The sequence below is a fragment of the Opisthorchis viverrini genome (assembly GCF_000715545.1).
Source record: "Opisthorchis viverrini unplaced genomic scaffold opera_v5_320, whole genome shotgun sequence".
Lineage (NCBI taxonomy): Eukaryota > Metazoa > Platyhelminthes > Trematoda > Opisthorchiida > Opisthorchiidae > Opisthorchis > Opisthorchis viverrini.
In genome coordinates this window covers 539,115-558,942 of record NW_008751978.1, presented here as the reverse complement: position 1 = coordinate 558,942, position 19,828 = coordinate 539,115, and the positions used below count along the sequence as shown (strand labels likewise).

At 47.0% G+C, this 19,828-nt stretch overlaps 1 protein-coding gene across 1 annotated transcript in view; it reads left to right on the top strand.

Moving 5' to 3' along the window:
• T265_15013 (hypothetical protein) overlaps positions 1 to 19,828 on the top strand; it is a gene marked incomplete at both ends in the record, with an annotated part of 63,333 nt that overhangs the window by 4,990 nt on the left and 38,515 nt on the right. Inside the window, 3 exon segments of the mRNA XM_009176196.1 lie at positions 4,153 to 5,004; positions 7,954 to 8,019; positions 14,443 to 14,985. Of these exon segments, the coding sequence (XP_009174460.1) occupies positions 4,153 to 5,004; positions 7,954 to 8,019; positions 14,443 to 14,985 (1,461 nt within the window).

The following is a 19,828-nucleotide window of genomic DNA, read 5'->3' as shown; positions in this document are numbered from 1 at the left end:
TGATCCTCACTGTGCCTGGTTGGAGACACTACAAGATATGGCTGCCAACCGATGTCAGTGGCGTTCTTGTTGTCAGTTTCTATCCAGATTGCCTGAGTGAATGTCTGGAGGTGTAGGGACCTCGGAATGATTGTGTTAAGCTAGCACTAAGTCCCTCCCCCATCCACCTTTATTCTTTTCTTTACAATAAGACTTTCAAATAAGTCATGGTTGTACGGCAGTGAAGCATCGGTGTTGAACACTGATATCATGCTGTCGTTGATGATGATGATGACACGGTCCACACCGTCGCTTCCCGGCCGGAATCCCCCTAGCTGTTCTCCGGTCACGTTTCCTCACAAGATGTTGCAAAGTGAACGATGCAAGGAGTCTGAGTACAGTGAGGCGAAGTGGCTCAGCAGTTAATTGCGAATTTACTGACTGCATCTCGACTTCTGTCTAGGCTTAGGCCACCTGGCAGTATCCCAGCCCCCCTACTTTCGAGTAGCATCTCAGGTAGCTATTTCCATTATTATCACAGTGGGATTTGTGATTGCCACACTCATTGTGAGAACCCTTTTTAAAAAAATAGGCACCAATGTCGACTCACCTGGAACAATTTATTTTGCAGGTAAGTAAGACAAGCGCCAATTCAGGATTTCACCTCCATCGCTGAACAGAGTGCGTAAGAGTCCTTTAGGTCCAGCAACTCGGTGATAGTTGAGAGACGAAATGCATTCACTTACTTCCGAAGCCGTCAGGGGTTTTAATTCCACTGCCCAGGGTTGCGATGCGGGTTGGGGAATCAGGCTGGTCAACTTCAGGTGACCAGTGGAGTTTTTGCTGGAAGTGACAGTCTCTTTTTCGAAATAAACAAGCCGTCAGAAAACGTCTTTTCCGAGCGGGAATTCAGTAGATGGTTTTGGTAGACTTGTTTCACATCAAGGTCCAAGAACTTCTCAATAGCCACGCCAGGTGTGCGCATCTTACGTGCTCCTGAAAAGCGCAGCGAGAAGTAAAGATGAACAAGCGCCTGATCCCAATCCATACAAGTATTCCAGAACAAGCCATGTTTAGTGGTTGACTCACTCCACCTATGGCTAATGGCGATGTGGTTTATCTGTACTAATGGTTGGCTCATATGCGGAGGGCAACAAGTTGCCTCGATTATTCCTAAAGCAGATAACTGCATCAGGTATTTGCTGTTGTCTGTGTGTTTCTTTTCTAGCCCATGACAACCATCAACTTGTGCCTCAGCAGCGCCAGTCTATCCACTTGTGTATACATATTTCCAGCAAACATAACATCTGTGCTCGTATCCCGCTGAAACAAGATTCCAAAAAAAAAGTCTGAGTGTTTCAGAGCTTGCGTCTGTTGGAGTGTAAGTAGATACGACGAAGATCGTCGAGCACAACCCTACATTCTTCAACTGTCTTGCAAAAAATCGTTTACATGTAACACCCTTTTATCGCCTAGTTGCCGTGCTATTCGAAGGAAGCACAAGGGCTCAGATACCACTAGGTTGCCCATGCCTAGAAAGGAGCATTAAGATGCCTAAGTCGGCCCCGAACTGCGGATCATCCTGTCCCGAAGTTTATGCCTTAGCCACTGAGCCATCTCGAATCTTGTGAGTCAGACTTTGGAATCAGAGTGAAGTACCCCAGTTAAACCCTCGTCCTAGGTAGCTGATTTCTCGCACCTTTTTCTTCGGGTGTTTGATGATCCTAATGCGATGGCTCGTGGTGCCTACACCGTGCGAATCGTACTTCGCCCCAGGACCGAATCCGCTTGACTGGATTTCAGTGAACAGTAGTCTGTAAGCCGTTAGGTTGATGATGCTCGAACCATAGCTCGTGTGAGTTGGTATCGGTGTATCCGTAGCGAGGCAATTAGAAAGCGAGTGTTCGGTTGTGAAACAGCTACTTCCATTGAAGAATGCGTACAGCGCCGGAAGCTGCCTTGGTTGGGACATGTGTTGCGTATGCCGAAGAGAGTGCTGTTTTCCATGCCCAACTCAAAGTGGCGGAAGCAGAGAGGTGGTTCACCCCTGACCAAGAAGAGGGTTATGAAGGAGATTACGAAACGTTTGGGTGCTGTCGGTGCCAATCGCCTTCCAGGATGGGGACTGCGTGATCCCCAGTGGGCCCGGTTGAGGACGCTGCAAGCTATGGCCGCTAACCGACGTCAGTGACGTTCTTGTTATCAGTTCCTATCCAGATCGCCTGATTGAGTGTTTGGAGGTGTAGGCACCTCGGAATGATTGTAATAAGTTAGTACTAAGTCCCTTTCCCGTACACCTCCATTCTTTTCTTCACAATAAAGCTTTCAAGTAAATCATGGTTATACGGCAGCGAAGCGTCGGTGCTGAACACTGATGTCGTGCTGTCCATGGTCATGATAATGATGATGATGTAGGGCAGCTTAACATTTGTGTCGAACACTGATATACTGTCTGAATGCGCGAATCATCCCTGTGTCAGTTTACTCGTCATTCAAATGTTTAAATTCCGTTTTGAATACCCAGGTTCGAATCTCCACATGGGCCCCTTAACCAGTCACCGGATTCATGTTGGATATTGTGTGTACATGTTCACTAAATAAAAGACGCAGAAAGGCATACTAGAGAAACCGTAAACAGTAGTCACATTTACCTGTCTGGGTAGTAGTGTCACGCATTGCCGACAAACTGAATGCTAGAGCCGCTAAATGCGGTTCCGCTTCACTCAAACTTAATTACCTCGGGTCGATGTGACCTTAGTTCGTAAGTGGAAAATAGTGTGTCCAACGTTGCTTTGCGATTGTGATACCTGGCCGCTATGTGCATGGGACACAAGAAGGCTGCTCTTGAGCATCGGTGTCTGTGGAGCTTTTCACATTTATAGTCGAATTAGCAATGTTGAAGTGCAACGAATGTTTTCCTGCAACAAACCAATTTGTGGTTTATTCAGTTGCTTGGTCATGTGCTATGTATGCCAGATGATCGATCGCCTTACCGTATCCTGTTTACTGAGGTGGACTTCGACTAGAGAAACTATTAGGTAAACCGTTCATGACCTGGAGACGGAGCATGAAAAAGCTCTTGGCTGCTCTGGTGCATGCTTTATGTAAGATTTGGAAATCAGTGACCCACCGTCCCAATGGTTTGATGTAGTCACCGACATGGCGACGTCATGCTGTTGAGCGGATGCTACTCCAAGACTACTCGCCACTCAACGTATAAAATACATTACCCCGACAATTGATTGCTGTCAGAAAGCATGTTCCAAGAGCTCGATGTGGCGCAAAGTTTGGAACCCATGTTTCAGTCAATGGGCACCCGACATCGTGCAATGGTCCTAGCATCAGTAAACTGGTGAGCTTCCAGATTCCTGGCTATATTAGACTATGTGACACGGAAGCAGTTCTTCGATTTTATGAACTTCCATCATAAATTCAGCGGTTAAACCTGCACAACACAGCTTGCATTGGTAAGGTCACGTCAAACCACCATCTGCACCGCGGAAATCTTTTCACTCCACCACCAATAATGTTGGCCATTCTAGCATCCTTTTTCAAAGGTGTCCATCGACTAATGAAGACGATGATACTCATGTCAACGGTGCATAGTCGTTGGTGATCTTTTACCGGAACTCTCGTTGTGCTTGGCTCCATGTTAACCAAAAGTGGCCCATCGTCTAAAGTTTTAAATTTCCCCTAGTCAGTGTGAACTCTCACAGACTCTGAATATGCGACCATCCCTCTACCTTCACTGTCATTGTCACACTGTCATAGTCACTGTCATAGATCACACAATTTAATCTAATTGAATATGATTGCTCTGTCTAACCCCACTTTGGACCACCGGAATTTTCTATGATGGTAGTCTGATCATGAGTGGTCGACCTTGCAGAGGGTCCATAACAGCACTTTCTTTAAACCACGTTCTTGTGTGTAAACCATCAACCTAAACAGAAGCTACTCGGATTCACTTTGGTGACCCCTTTTAAAAGAATTACTAGAATCACTAAGTAAGGTAGCAGGACCAGGTATTCAGTGGTACTATCTGCCTGTTCATTCTCCCGCGCCCGTTGGGTCAACTTACTTCTCTTGTTTCATTGTGAGCTTTTCCGTGGTAATCGTGCTTAGTCGTTCCTCGTACTTTGTGCTCATGTTAGTACATGCCTCTCTAACTAGGTGCGGTACAAGACGTTCGCGAATCGCACAAGTCAGGACATCAAATTCGATCAAATTTTGAGGACCAAACCATTGACGACCCACACTTCCCCTACAAACACCAATACATTTTCCACTCCGCTCGTCTCTAAACCAATATACAGCCCACGGAAGCGAGTTAATGTGGTTTCGTTCACTCCGGGTACTGATGGTCAGGAGCTAATTACCAAGTCTCCAGAAAAGGTGACAGCAGGTGCCAACGATCCTCCCCCCGACCCGGTCGCCTCTTTCCAGACCAAACATGCCTCAGAGGGTTCTCCAACGCCCAAGGCATTTGATGTGCCAGTTCTTGCTGTTACTGCGGGTAATATACAGGCTCATGTAATCACAGGCACTACTTCGACGTCATGTTTTAATGTCCTTTACACTTCACAAACCCCTAATCCAGTCACAGTTATGGGGAAGCGGTCCGCTGATACATCCAGTCGGCAGGGCGGTGCTAAAGGGCAAGCAGGGGTGATATTGCAAGCTCCCGATACGGCCCCTGCCGGCAAACCTGTTCCACCTAACCAACGGATTAAATCTGCTAATAAATCACAACCTCCCGTGCCAGTTACGAGAGTGGCGTCTCTTGCTCGCGAACCAATTGTAACCAGAAAACCGCCATCCGTCAGGCCTGAACTCCAGCTGCCTAATTCCAGACCTGCCCCTTCCTCCAACCCTTCCGCCTCGGGCAATCCAACGAGCCCTACTTGCAAAGCTATCCCACCATCGCGAGCCACATCATTTCCCCCGCAGTCCTTTCGAGATGTGAGTGAACTTCCAGCTACGAAATTACAGCCATCCTCTGTCCACAACGGAAAAAGGAAAAGAGTAAGTGGCGTCCGGTGGTTCTGAAAATTCGTCTTTTTTGTTCACTTTTGGTTTCTTAGTCGTTGATGTTGGCTAGATGTTCTGGCGGAGCTCATACGATCAGTGCCTATCTCTTCTGTTCACATTGTTGGAGACACGTTTGTTCGTGTCGCTGGCTTATTACCGAAAGCCTGAAATTGAAAACTGACTTACATGACAGGAGTGAAACATACTACCTGGAATCAACTCCGGCTTCGTAATTGCCCGAAGGCCTACCCTTTGAAGGTAGGCCAACCATCCTGTGCTCCCAGTGCACTTTTCGTTCACAGGTTGTTTGATAGATCCCAAGTCGTAGAGCCAAGGTCCTAAGGTTGTTAACATCTTGCCACCACAATACCACTACAGACTGGCTTCATGTCATATTGATTGGGACGACGTTCCAAAACCGTTTGAACGGTTACTACGGTTCAGTTCAGGTGGTCAAACTCTCGCGGACCACCATGTTTTGTCGAACACAATGGCACATAACCACACACATAGCTTTTTTGTCCTTCCATATTTCTGTCCCTCTAAGTTGCCAATCTTCTTGATTTGCTCTCGTTCTGACCACACCAATGAGCCTAGGTCTCTGAACGAGGTAGACAAAGTAAGCCATGGCATCTACACTCATTCCCGAATTAATTTCAAGAACGAACGATGGATTACCATCCACGCGTCCCAATATTTTTTTCGTTGAACGATCCTTGAACTAGTGTCCTCTCTAAATGTCGGATAACCCAGCTGTCGCCAAGTCGACTACTAACTGGCAGTTTGCGGATTCGAAATTTCTGTGAAAGCAACTGCTCTGTTCTGCAATAGACGGTTAATGGCATTTAAGGCTGGTAAGTGACTAATTGATAATGCAAGGTTTATTCACCTGGATTCTATTTGATCCTACCTATTTCTTTGTGAAGAAATTACTAACTGCCAATTCCCCTCACTGCTAACCTTCAACGGACCTTCAGGTCACGGTTCAAAACCCATTGTGGAGAGATTTGTCCTAGAGTAATCCTGAAGCCTGGTTTCATCAACCTTGACGGAGAAAATGCCAGCAACTAGTGTGTCACGGTGTTTGTTTTATCGCTGCTGATCCGTGCTAGGACACTTCCACCTTGTTTGATCCGTTGTTTTCGAAAACTATCCTTAGCCGACCAATCGCCCGTCGTTTCGGTCGGTTGCACCGGCCTGTAAATTTCAGCACTGGATAGGGTGAACTATTTGTTGTTGGATGGGGCGAGATGGCCCAAGTGGTTAGAGCGCTAATTTACTGACCGAAATGTCCGTGGTTTGAATCCCATCTCCGCCTCTCGACTTCCCCTGTCTAAGCTTGGGCAACCTGGCAGTATCCCAGCCCTCGTGCTTCCTTCGGCTGGCGTGTCAGCTAGGCACCGAGAGAGTGCTGCAGCTGAACGCTTGTTGTTGGATTTGGCCGACAAGGACTATCGTAAACTCCGTAAAATCTTCGAATTGAAATTTTGCCAAAAAGCCAATCGCCTACGCTACTCCCAAATGTGAAGCATGCCGATGATGATGATAGAGCCATTATGCTGAATTGTTCTTATCTAACACTGGAACGGGACCAACGAGAACTACAAGTGAAGTGGGACAGCCAAGGTCTATTTGCAAGGTGGGGGTCACAGTAGCGGGCATCAATGTGGTTGCGCATACGGTGTGCTGAACACGCGCACGTAAGCAGACTGCATGCGTGAAGCAGACAGTGGGAATATTGCGTAGCATGACATCAATGTTCAACACTGATCATCCGCTGCCTACATAGAGAAAACATATCATCACGACACAAACATAGGTGGAACCGTCACACTACATACTACACTAAACATTGTTTCTAAGGTGTTTCCAGCTGCTGTGATTTGCGGGAACGTGATTTTTCAAGCCCGTACTCGATTATACGGATCGGTGAACTTTGTGGCGTAGTTAAACTGTGAACTCAGACACAACGTCGATAGACGGGGTCAACTAATTGGCTGTAGTGCCTTACCACCTGGGAGTGAATAGCCCTCCGGTTTTCATGGTCTATATCTAAACGGAAGCGACTGAAAATTTAGGTCTTACACGTTTTTTGGCCAGCAGCCCCCGAGCGTTTCACTATAGTAGGAACTGAATGTCACGGGTACTGATTTCTCTTGGCCAATTTGCACTCCTGGAAATTCTTCCCGGCGACTAAAGTAGCAGACGTCACGTTCATTGACCAGCGTGGAGTGCTGAAGCGGTCGACAGGCCACCGGTGGATAGCGTGCCTGCGCACTAATGACCATACACACGTGCCACACGAATCACCCCCTCTTTTGGTGGTCGGGTACTGAAGTCAAGTCGCGTTGTCCCTTCCTTAACTGTGCACATCTCCCCCAGTTGTTCGGTGTTCAAAGGCAGTTGTGCCATACGTAGATACGTAGATCGACACGCGCTCATATAACCCGCCTGGCCTGTTGGTAGACTGAACGACGACTGGGGTCACACAAGCACACGTAAACAACTAATCGTGACAGGTCCTTAGTTTGAAACCATAACTGTCCACTATATCTCATTCGGAATGAGGAGAGGCGGGGTGTTTCTTTTGACGATTAGTGCGCGAATGCATAGGACTCCAACACTAAGATACTCCGTGCTTTTAGTGAATATTTTTCGTCCACTGTCCATGCGGTTAAAATCAGTTACTTAAACTACATCAGGTTGGAATCGGCACAAAGAAATCAAGAGCCGAAGAAACCCAGCGAAACTCATGTAGGAGATAGTTACTCACGTGATTCTTCACGTGGTCAATGAGTGTTTGGTCGGGAAGAACAAAATCGGCTCAGTGCGGATAGTATGCCTGATCGCGGTACGCTGTCAACCAGGTACGTTTTCTTAGGGGTTAGCGATATTCGAACAAAGTAGCACTTCCGCCACATTGCTCTGTACCCTCTTTTTTAGGTTGCGTATAATCCCCGCCCTTGGCAGAAAGAACTGGACCCAGAAGATGGCTCACCAACGAAGCAGGTAAGTCCTTTCGGAGTAATAAAGATATTTCGGCACCTACAACTTATCATTCTTCGTAGCTCGTTGGTACGAATGTTTGGCTGGCTGTCTGTCTCTTGAGCTATTATGACCCGGTGTCTATTTTGGTTCGTTATCGCACAAATCCGAAGTACCGAGAAAGAGGGGATTTATCATTAGAGACCATATGTAGAAACGGTGCGACAATTACTTGGAAAAAACATAACTTGAGTTGGATTGGGATAACGATTATCTCAGCTTCTAAACAGTTTGTGTGAACTGGGGAAAATGCAAAGGATGTAGTGCTCCCAAGACCGGGAAGGAAAGAAAACAGTTAATTTGTAGAATGGGGGTAGAAACTTGACCGGCCTGGTCAGACGAGCAAAATTTGGTTGTACGATTAAGAAGAGAAACAGAAACGACCAGTTCCGATGCAATAGTTGCAGTCGAATAAGAAGCGAGACGGAAAAACCCCGATGGCGGAAAACAGTTTGCAAGTTGTCGGCCATGTAAGGTGTCTCTGATGTGTATGCCTGGATCAAAATGCGACCCCATTTCAAGCACGGTAGCAGTGTTCTGGGACAGAGTGGAACTGTGGCGTACAGTGGAGAATTTAAACCAGGGTAGAATATTTGCCTGTTGATGCTGTCGTGAGGACTTTGAACACCAGCATAAGTTTCTGAAATATGTCACACCAAGAGAAATGGGGGACTGTAGTAAATCACCACTGAAATAACGAGGGGTGATGGGCAGGCTAAGGGGCTTGGAGGCCTTGGTGTATTGGATGGTAGCTGGTACACTAGTGGCATGTGCACGATCGTCTACAAACACTGGATCTCGGCTCTAAACATCACTGAAATTACTCGAGGCTCGGACATATATTCCTCCCGGTCGAAAGTACACCTCAGCCATAGGCAGTGCAACTGGAACTCCCAACGGCTTCGAAAACAGACGAATGCCTCCTCTACCTCAACCGTCACTGCGCAGCTGGTCCTGACGAACTCGCATAGATTTTGTTTAAAGATGGTGGTGAAATTCCAAATCGTCGCTTGTCTCACTTATTTGTCCGTCCCAACCAATTGGAATGAGTCGATGGTCGCATCCATTTTCAAAAAGAGCTTTCGCGTTGAGTATGACAATCCCAAAGAAATTGACCTACTTCCATCTTACCCGGACTCTGTGTCGCTTATTTGATGTGGACTGACGAAGGCGCGTGACCCGAGAGCAGCAAGCAGAATTCCGGCCGGAAAGAGGCTGTGTGGACCACATCTTCACAATCCATCAATTGCTAGGTCAACAGCATGAATGTAGGCAGCAAGCAAATTCCGGCCGGAAAGAGGCTGTGTGGACCACATCTTCACAATCCATCAATTGCTAGGTCAACAGCATGAATGTAGGTGCCTCGCATTATTGGTGTTCTTTAACTTCAATAGTGCATTCGATTGAGTCGACCGGTTCTTTTCAATACGCTTGCCCCGAAGCGTATGCCTCTGAAGTTCGCCAGTACCATGCTCAGTTTGTATTCACGTACTTGCTGGCGGCGTTGTCTGACACGGGTGTCCAGAAGGGAATGTAACGTGTTATGACAAGTCTATGTGCTGTCGTCGGCTTTCTATGTTTGGTTGCAAGTGACCCTGTGCTTGGTTAGAGACAGTGAACAATATGGCGGCTAACCGATATCAACGGCCTTCACGCCGTCAGCCTCCGTTCAGATCGTCCAACTGAGTGTTGTAGATGTAGGCACATCGTATGTTAGTTGCAGGTTAGCCCCAAGTCCCGCATTTTTCTTCTTCCCATCATAGGGCTTTATTCACATCAATTGACATGGATGCACGGTCGTCAAGCCTCCTCTGGTGTTGCTGTCAATGATGGTGATAGTCGTTGTAAAGTGGGATCGGAGCGGGCACTGGGAGGTGTAGGACGACGAATGATGCAAATTGATGTTACCCTCAATCACAGTGATGAGATGTGTCACAATCGATAGCAAAACATTGATACAAAGAAAGGATAGGGGGCAGGGGATACAGCTTTTTGGATTACTTCGGCGTTGGTGTTTTGAGCTTCAGAGACAACACGTGTCTGCATACGACGAACACAGAGGACACCTCCAATCCAACTGACCTTCCCTCGCCATCAGCTGCAAGAACCGCGTACTTGTTTCACAGTGGTTATAGCTGTCACAGTTTCGTTCAGCAATGATCTGGTAGGCGGCTGCGCATTGGGGGCGGTAGCTGATGAGTAAATACAGGGTTGTCAATGGATTTTTGATTGTGGAGATTCGGAAGGGAGCTACGCATTGAAGGTAATAGCTTGGATGCACTTGCGTCATTGAGGGCGCGACTGACAATGTCTAACCATTAATATGTCCCGTCTCGCGATCCCCATCCAGGGAGACGGCAATGACCAGTGCAGCTGAGTTCTCTGGTAATAGCTTTCATTCTTCGCTGCCAAGTTATTGCTTGAACTCCCCTGGCTCGCTCGCACCCTATACGTGGTTGTGCGAAAAAAGCCATTCGAGGAAGTTGGTCGACTGGCACACGGGGCACGCGGCCAAGCCAGCGCAACCTATGGAATGTGAGTTATTTCTTCCGGAAACCATTTGACCTACTTCAACATTACTGATTCGGTGTTCTCACCAGGCTCGGGCAATGCTCCGAAGGCATCGATGGTCAATCACTGAAAGTCTTGACGTCGTCGGCGCACCACATACCACCTTAGATGTCCTTCTCGAACACTGGACGAAAACGGACAGAGTGAATGTCATCAAAATCGGCTAGCTGCAGTCTCCATCCAAGCGTTAGAATGGTCACGGGAAACCAATCCTGAATTGCGACATAGGTAATGAAATCTTCAGCTTACTTCTGGGTAGCTAATATTGAACAAGGAACTCTACTTATCCCATGTTTAGAATCTGCGAAGCCAAGGGTACAAAGAGTGTTCACTTTATGAAGTTGACCGTGTTCAGCTGTTCCAAGTTTCCGCAGCAACAGTCGAACTTACCATGCCCTATCGAACTGACGAAAGTCGGTCGGGTGTGCCTTCCAAAAATTCTCCCAGATTCAGCAGCGAAATTGAATTTATTAATCAAGCTGACAACACAAGAAGATGGAGGTCCATCTGACTTTTCTGGTCCAGACCAGCTGTTTTCTGATAACACGGAACTTCGCTCCCATGAACGAGCTTTACAACAACGCAAAGTAGTGTAACAGCTGTCGAATAGTTTTCAACAAACTTACGAGTAGTGTCCCTTCAAGAAGACAGAATTCTTTGAGGTATTGATTGCAAATCGACTTGGCAAGTATGTGTGACCAAGAGCGTGTTTTCGTGTCAGATCAAGCTGTGGACCAAAGAATTTGTGAAAAAATGTCGTAGGGAACTTCTGTTGATGTAAAATTGCACTGCCCATTCAGGTTTTGTTTTGAGTTACTTCAAACACTTGTCCCCTCCCCTCATCAGAATACAACAAGCCTGCAAACATTGCGCACCTATATAATGCCATCTGTGTCACTCTAGCGACTGTAATAAACACTAAACCGATCCATTCTGTGAATCAGATCACGTGTATTCCCAGAATCATGAGTCGGTTTTGTCGACTGCACGGTGACATATGAGCTCCCAGCCCGAATCTTTAAGGCTCGAATCGAGAAACCTGTGTGGCGGCAGACATCTTCGAATCTGAATGGACGTGTCTCCCCTTCGGGTTGTTTTATTATGTGGCTGTGGTACGTGGCTGTTGCGAGCAGTAGAACTCAAATGTCTTCAGGTCCTCGATAACGGTTGTCCCAGAAATGTCACACATGTGGGCTGGTTCCAACGAATCCGTAATCAAACAGTTGGAAAACAAGTGTTCGTTTGTGTAATGAACACCTCAGTCGAAGCGTGTGTTCAGTACCCAAATTTGCGGCACTTTGGTAATGTATTGTGCATGTCGTGCCGTTTTCCGTGCCCAATCCAGAGTTGCGCAAGCAATATGGTGGTTCACCTTTGACCTGTCACAGTAATGTGAAACAAATAAAACACCATTGACGATAAGTACTGTCGGTGCCACTCACTTTCCGGGGAGGGTACCGCGTGATGACTTCGCGCCTAGTTAGAGACGCTGCTAATCGATGTCGCTAGAGTTGTTGTTGCCAGTTTCTATTTGGCGAGTCTGAATGATTGTCCGGAGGTGTAGAAACCTGGGAATGTTTTTGGTAGACTATCACCAAGTCAATTCCCCATTCATTTTTTTCTATTGCTGCTGCGCTGGTATGTCCTAATCTCCATAATCCTGCCGTGGTAAACTCGAAAACTGGTTTGGCCATTTGATCGGACGACCGATACCTTAGCATCACCATTCCATTAAATCATATTCACACACACACAATACGTGTTACTGGAACCTACGTGTCCTGCTCCTTCGACATTGGACAGCTTGGAGAGTAAGACAGTGTGCCTCGCCACAGCTTTTTATGTCGTACTAATCGGAGGCCTTGGTTTACATCCGCACGTGTTCCAGTGCCATTCCCGGAAAATCCTTTTTACAGAGTGGCGTTTGTAGGATAGCGCTTTCTAAGTCTGTCCATCACCACCAGTATTTCTCACCGTACACAATGTCCGACGCTTATTGGGTGGCATCAGTGAAGAGTGCTTACCCACATGTTGCACTGAGTGCATTACGTACTATGCGTGTGAGGAGACCTTGGCCTTCCATGTGCAGAGTGGCAACGATGGGAAGGTAGCTAGTCTGTGACCTATCACCTGGATACGGAATGCCTTGACCCGTTTATGTTGACAACTGCCGCCTTTCCGGATGATGATGAAAATCTAGTTAGACTAGCAGACAGCCACAAAGACCAATGCAGTTTGTCAGTACGTCCAGTGCATTGATGACTATCCTTATTACTCCACAAAACAACCGTTCTTTCTTCGCCAGAAGAGTACACTTCCGAAAGACACTGATACTAATCGTAGACCGAGGTTGACTATTTCAGGCCGTATTGCATGTTTCCTGTTTCCGGACAACCGCCCAAACTCGATAAATGTCAAGCTACCTACCGTAGGTTGCTTCGTTCTTCCATGTTGCGGCTTCGTTACTTCCTATCCGTACTGAAACCGTGGCACGCCATAGTGCTGAAAATGGCGAAAAGTATGCTTATTAATCGGTTGTGTCAAGTTTGCGCGGCATAATTTTCACTGTTGTGATGCGATATTCTATAAACAGTACCAAGGACATTCACCCTGTTACTGTACTTTACTTTGCAACGGCTTAATCTTGGAGAAGGGTCAGTCGGCTCGGAGTCGCTGCGAGGTCCGGGCTCTGCATGAGCACATTTCTCTTTCACTGCGTGATACCTTAGACCACCTGCAGGCGCAATAGATCAAAATTGGTCTTACCTATAGAGATCCTGGTTTTCATTTGTCCTCCGTCGCAACAGCGCCCTCCTGCACAAGACAACAGCGACAGTAAGAATCTGCACGGTCGACTAGTAAATCTGAGTCAGCAGCCCAAGAAATCCGTATTTTAGTGGAACGGATCAGTCCTTTTGGAGAGTAGGAAAATGTTCTCCCTTCAGTCTGATGGGTCTGCTCCTTGGAAAATGCAAAATGTCCCTCTGATGGGGATGTCTCTTCACGAGAGAACGTCAGAATCCACATCCCTAGATAACATCCATTTCAGAAGGTATTCGCTGTAAACCGAAGTAAACTCGGTAGATTTTTCGGCGGTAGAATCAAGCTTCTGTTCGAAACTTCAAAAGAGTGAAATAGCTGTACGCCGTATTTTTCCCCACGCCGTGAACCATGGCGAAACACGTCCCTCCGAAATCAAAACGATACTCTTTTTAGACAATAAATCATGAGTTTTCGTGTCACAAAGGAGGAAAGCTCTTCTGTTTTCGCGAACTGACAAAACTTCCTTGATTTCGAAACCTGTCGGTTAATCGGTTTTCTCCTGCTAGTGAATCGAAAATAAATCTTTCCCAAAATGAAACAGCCCCTAAATGTGTACTTTGTTGTGTTGGCTTCTTAGGATCATCTGTATCGTGAACATAATGGCCTCGAACAGCAATTTGGAGAAGGTCCCATCGATCATGTACACTCATTAGTTGGTCGGGTAACTAAGACGTGAAAAAGGAGTTTTTGGGTCTTGTCTGGGGAGAAATCTTTGGTTTGAAGTGATAATAAGGTCACCGTTTTAATCTGTCTTAATGACGGAATGAGGATCAATCTGATTGCTACGACTTGTGAGATTTATGGAGCGTTCTTTTAGGTTCATATTTGAACAACCAATAAGTGAATAGTTCGGCAGGTTGATTTGGTAGTTCGTACTGATCGCTTGTGCTGCTTCTCGGGTCCTAATGCGTGACGGTAGGTGCTCGACCATTCTTTGACTTAACACTAGCGAACGAAAGGACGAATTAACAATTCTTTCTCTCTCTCTTTCAGCCCAAGTTGCCAAACTCGCGAACCAACCCAGGGCTCCTAACCACCAACCCTACTCTGACTGCAGTACATTCCCTCTCCTCTACTTCACGTCCGGATTCCGCAACCCAACCTACATCAGTTCCCAACAAAACGTCTCCTGGTAGCAACACCAGCAAACCGGCAGTGATTTCCAAACCGGTGATGGCTACCAATCGGCCACGCAACTTTGATTTTTCCGACAGCGAGGGAGATGAAGCGGGAAAACTACCACAGGCAATCAGTCGAACAAAACTCCCACGACTCACTTCACTTATGGGCGGTCTAAGTCACTCACCACCCAGTCCTGCTTCTGTCAAAGAGCCGTCACCACATCCCAGCGATAAAGACCAAGAGGAGCCAGAGGAGGCGGATGAAAATGAGAGTGGTGAGTTGGATGATGAGGTCGAAGACGTCAAACCATGGTTTTGTCCTGCCAGTCGAAGAGAACCACAACGAACCACCACAAAGCCGACTACTCAGATGTCCTGTCCGGCCGGAAGCAGGGTTGAAAAATCACAGAAGCCAGTGAGTTTTGTGTTTCCTGTTTGCTGTATCAGTTCAATCGATATTGAATAATTACCATCATTAGTTTCAGCGTTGATCAGTCTGTGAGCAACTGCCTCCTGCTGCTGAAAGTTAAGCATGGGCGAAAAGAAAGGATCACAAGTGCATTTTGAGAGAACAGGCGAGAGCTGTTAACTGACGTCGTAGAGTAGATTGACTAGCTTGTAAATAGAGGCTCGCTATTAACTGCGACATGTTACAATATCGGGAGGTGTCCACAACCATCGATGTGAGTTGTCGCCTTATTCACACCCCGGAGGGCGAAATCTGCCAGCTTTATGTTCAAGGCCATGAAACCAGCTGACCACAGCTTCGTCTCCGGTTCGGTCGGGACTTTGCAGAAAGTCACCCTCCAAACATTCGGAGAACATGACTGGTCAGCGAATACTGCATCTTCAGTAGGTCGCGTATTGGGCATCCATCTTTCTCACTTCAATGCTGATTAGAGCCAGTTGGCGGAGACAGTGATCGCCGAAAATCGAGAGCTTGTATGCATCTTCTTTAGAAGGTCGAGTATCCCAATCGTGCAGGAAGACCAACTGTACATAGGCACCATACACCATAAACAATACGGTGATGATTGCTCAGTAGTTAGAGCGCAAAAAGGTCGGTGGTTCGAACCCAACCTCTGCATCTCGACTACTCCTGTCTAGGCTCGAGCAACCTGATGGTATCTCAGCCCTCGGGCTTCCTTCGGGTGGCATAGCAGCTACGCGCCGTAAGGGTGTTACAACTGGACGATTATTATTGTTTATTAAACAGTACAGTAGTCAGTGTTGAGCACTTTCTTCGAAAACCTGGGATTTTTTGAAGCTACAATCGAAGAAATGCAGTGAATGCAGGGTGCGCTTAGCCGGCTACTCCGCAACATGAAAATAGGAGTGCAGTCTTTCCGAACTTTTCCGCACTTGATAGCAGCCCTTCTACTTAGGAGCTCGCGTATTCCCCCGTCTTCTGGCAGTGCCTTACATTTTGAGGGTGCAAATCGCATCGCGTAAAGACGTGATCTCCTTTGTAAAAGACTCAATATTGTTTGCATCTATGATGCTCTATGCTCTTATGCATCTATGATGCTGGTGTGGGTTGGAGTAGGCGACTCCGTAACGAGACAGTTAGAAAGCGCGTTTTCGTCTGTGCAGCGGGTACTTCCATTAAAGAATAACACCAGAAGCTGCGTTGGCTGGGACATGTGTTACGTATGCCGAACCATCGTTTGCCGAAGAGAGTGCTGTTTTCCATGCCTAATTCAGAGTGGCGTAAACAGAGAGGTGGCCAACCCTTGACTTGGCAGAGGAGTATGAAGGAGATCACGAAACGCTCGGGTGCTGTCGGTGGTACTCGCCTTCCAGGATGGGGACCACGTGATCCTCGCTGTGCCTGGTTGGAGACACTACATGATATGGCTGCCAACCGACGTCAATGGCGTTCTTGTTGTCAGTTTCTATCCAGATCGCCTGAGTGAGTGTCTGGAGGTACAGGCACCTCGGGATGGTTGTAGTAAGCTAGCACTAAGTCCCTTCCTCGTTCACCTTTACTTTACAATAAGGCTTTCAAATAAATCATGGTTGTACGACAGTGAAGCATCGGTGTTGAACACTGATGTCATGCTGTCGATGATGGTGATGAACTGAGGAAGACAGTGTCATCCAGATACTCATGCCACCCGGACGAAGCGCTTGAGTACTCTGTCAGCATCAATCACAACGCTAAAAAAGTGAGCAAACTGAACTTTACTGAGCCCCACGTGATGCAGAGAACGTTGCAGACACTTTTCCACACAACACCATCCTGTTCTCTCATAATATTGACACAAACCTCGAGGTAGCTCATTGTTTGAGGCGCAAACTTATCGATTGAAAGGCCTGTGGTTTGAACTTAACCTCCACATCTCTACTTGCGCAACCTAAGGGTACCTCAGTTCTCGTGCTTCCTTCGAGTGGCATGGCAGCTAGACACCGAATGGGTGTTACGGCCAAACGAGTATTATCATTATTATATTGGCAAACTTATCGCGCACTCCAACTTCATACTGAGCTTTCTAATTCAGAAGTACTAAGCTTGTTGTCTGGATGTGTCGGCTACCTAGTGTCAATCCCAGCGTGAAAATCCGGTCGACCGGGACCACAGCTTACCCGATTTCTTCTTGATAATGTGGGAGGACGCATAATATAACCTGTCACCAAATTAGGCGGGACCTGAACCAGACTCATGCCTCTATAGTTAGCAAAAGGTAGCTCTCGAGTCCATGAAAACGTGGATAATGGTTCATGGTCATCTGTCTTGTGATACCTTCTCGGAATCCTATACGCACCGTAAGAGATAAGGATTCCGCCCCATCGTTGAGGAGCGGGAGAGGGAGTCCGAGCCGGGTGATTTGTTTGTTTCGTCCAAACAACTTCGATCCTGAAGGTTAGCTTCTGGAGCCGGCCTACTGCGTCGAGGTATGCTAGCTGAATATCCGCTTCTAGCCAGCTCGACTGTTCTTCGAAGTTCCCATCCTATCTATCAAGATGTCGAAACAAACTGTGATTAAAACCGTCATCTTCGCGTACAATCTCCCTAACATCCGCTTTTTCGACCGGAGGAACTGCAAGAATCCAGAAACAGTACGGCTGTGGTCAGGAACGAAAGGTTTTCCCCAGCCCATCTAACGTCCTCGTAGTGTTTTTCAGCTTTGCTACAGCTCGTTTCCATCTTGTGTTGGGTCAAGTGGAATGGGATCGGCGCAGAGATGACGATTTAAGTGTGATCCTTTCCGGGCTCGTGTTACCTCAGTGAAGCACCAGTGTTCTCCCCTGGTGTTGCTGTCGGCGTTAGTGCTGATGAATGGGTTTCGTCTTGCCAACTGTTCCGCACGCACTTTGCAGGCTGTTTGAATTCTTTCCCGATGTTTGTCAAGGTTTGATCGTTCCTGTCGTAAAAAAAGAGTCGTTCTTGATAGGCTTTGCTCATTGGCTTGCCGGACGGATGCACATTTATCTACCGGCAACCGTGAGTTGATGCTCTTTCAGCGAAGCGTAATTGGAAGCGCACACAGTTGGCAAAGTGGTCTGATTACGGATGTTTCCTCCAACATAAACAGGCATTCTTTCACCCTTTACCGCTGTCTGTAGCTAATTATCATTATTTATTTGTGTTAGAGTGCGAATTCACTGACCGGAACGTCCGTGGTTCGAACCCGACCTATGCCTCTCGACTTCACTGTCTAGGCTTGGGCAACCTGGCAGCATCCCAGCCCTCGTGCTTTCTTCGGGTAGCATGGCAGTTAGGCACCGAATGGGTGCTACAGCTGAACGACTTGTTTATATTATTTATTTGTGTTCATGGCTTTATGGACACGGTGGCGTCCAAGCGTTTTTTATCTTGAATCGTCATGCTGGTGAAACCTAGTTGGAGCAGTCTTTCACCATCGTTTGCACGTCGTGCGTGGACACTGGATACAACACCCGATCGCTTTTTCTTTGCAATAAATCGACCAAGTTGGGTGTTATGTCTACGGCAAGAATTATGCGGCTGGTATAGGGGGTCTGAAAAGCATCTTAGAAAGCGTTTTTGTCGAATTCTGGACTGTTCCATCTTAGCGTAGTTCAATAATGTGAGTCATTGTTTGTATACCAACCTAATAGCGCATGACATGCGATCCAGAGGGGCCCAGCCAATCATACTCCTTCCACTTTGGTATTTGGGACGATTCCCACACCAGCTTGTTTCCGTTTTTCGATGTTTTTGTCACTAATGACTGCCAGTTGGTGACGATGGTCTGGACCATTCTATGTAGATGCATTGAAAATGATAACAAAACCGCGATCTGTGTGGAATATCTTCGTGTTTTTGTCCGACACCTGATATCAGAAATAATCGTCTCCGATGCAGTCTCGACTGACGATTACAGTCATAAATGCACTGCCTGATTAAAATATTTGCATTGGAGCCGTTTCGGCGGTAAACGGTGCGATAAAAAGGTTTTTAAGTCACTTTGTCACGGTCAGTTAAGAACTGTAGTTGGTCGGTCAAAGTGAGGTCAGTGTTTTCAATCGACTTTCAATTGACTGTGCGTTTGTTCCGTGCTGTTTAATGGCAACCACTCCGGCTGGTGTTGGTGTGGACTCTGTGTGCACAATCATCATCATTCTCAGCTGTAAGAACCGCGTACTTCTCGTAGAGTGATTATAGCTGCCACAATTGTGTTGGATGATATGGGGAGGTAGGGGAGGCAGCTGCGCATTGGAGGTGGGAGCTGATAAATTGATGTGTAAGCAGAGGGGAAGGGAGCTAAGAATTGAAGGCAAAAGCTTTGGTGCATGAGCGCCATTGAGGGCGCGACTGGGCCATGTCTGACAATGTCTCCAACCACTGATGTGTCCCATCCAAGGAGACGGCAATGACCAGCGCAGCTGACTTTGTTGGTAATGGATTTCACACTTCGTTGCCAAGTCATTGATTGACCTCTCATGACTCGTTTTCGCCCTTCGAGGAATTCAGTCGACTGGCATACGGATCACGTGACCAAGCCAGCTCTCTTTGGTCGCCTAAGCCTTGTTTTGCTGTTCGGAATGATGTTTCTACTTCATTTACTTCCATGTAACTGTATGGAAGTCAGAAGTCGGTTGTGACACAACAGCCGGTACAGTTCCCCACAATCTCACTTTCTTTCATTCATGCTTGGTCATATTCCTCCCAGGACAGGGCGGACAAAACTAACCATCTAATCAGTCATTCTGGAATTTAGTGTGGTCATGCGGCCGTTTATCATTACATTGAACGTTAGTAGGACTGTTTTAACACTGCTAGCCACATCAGTCGC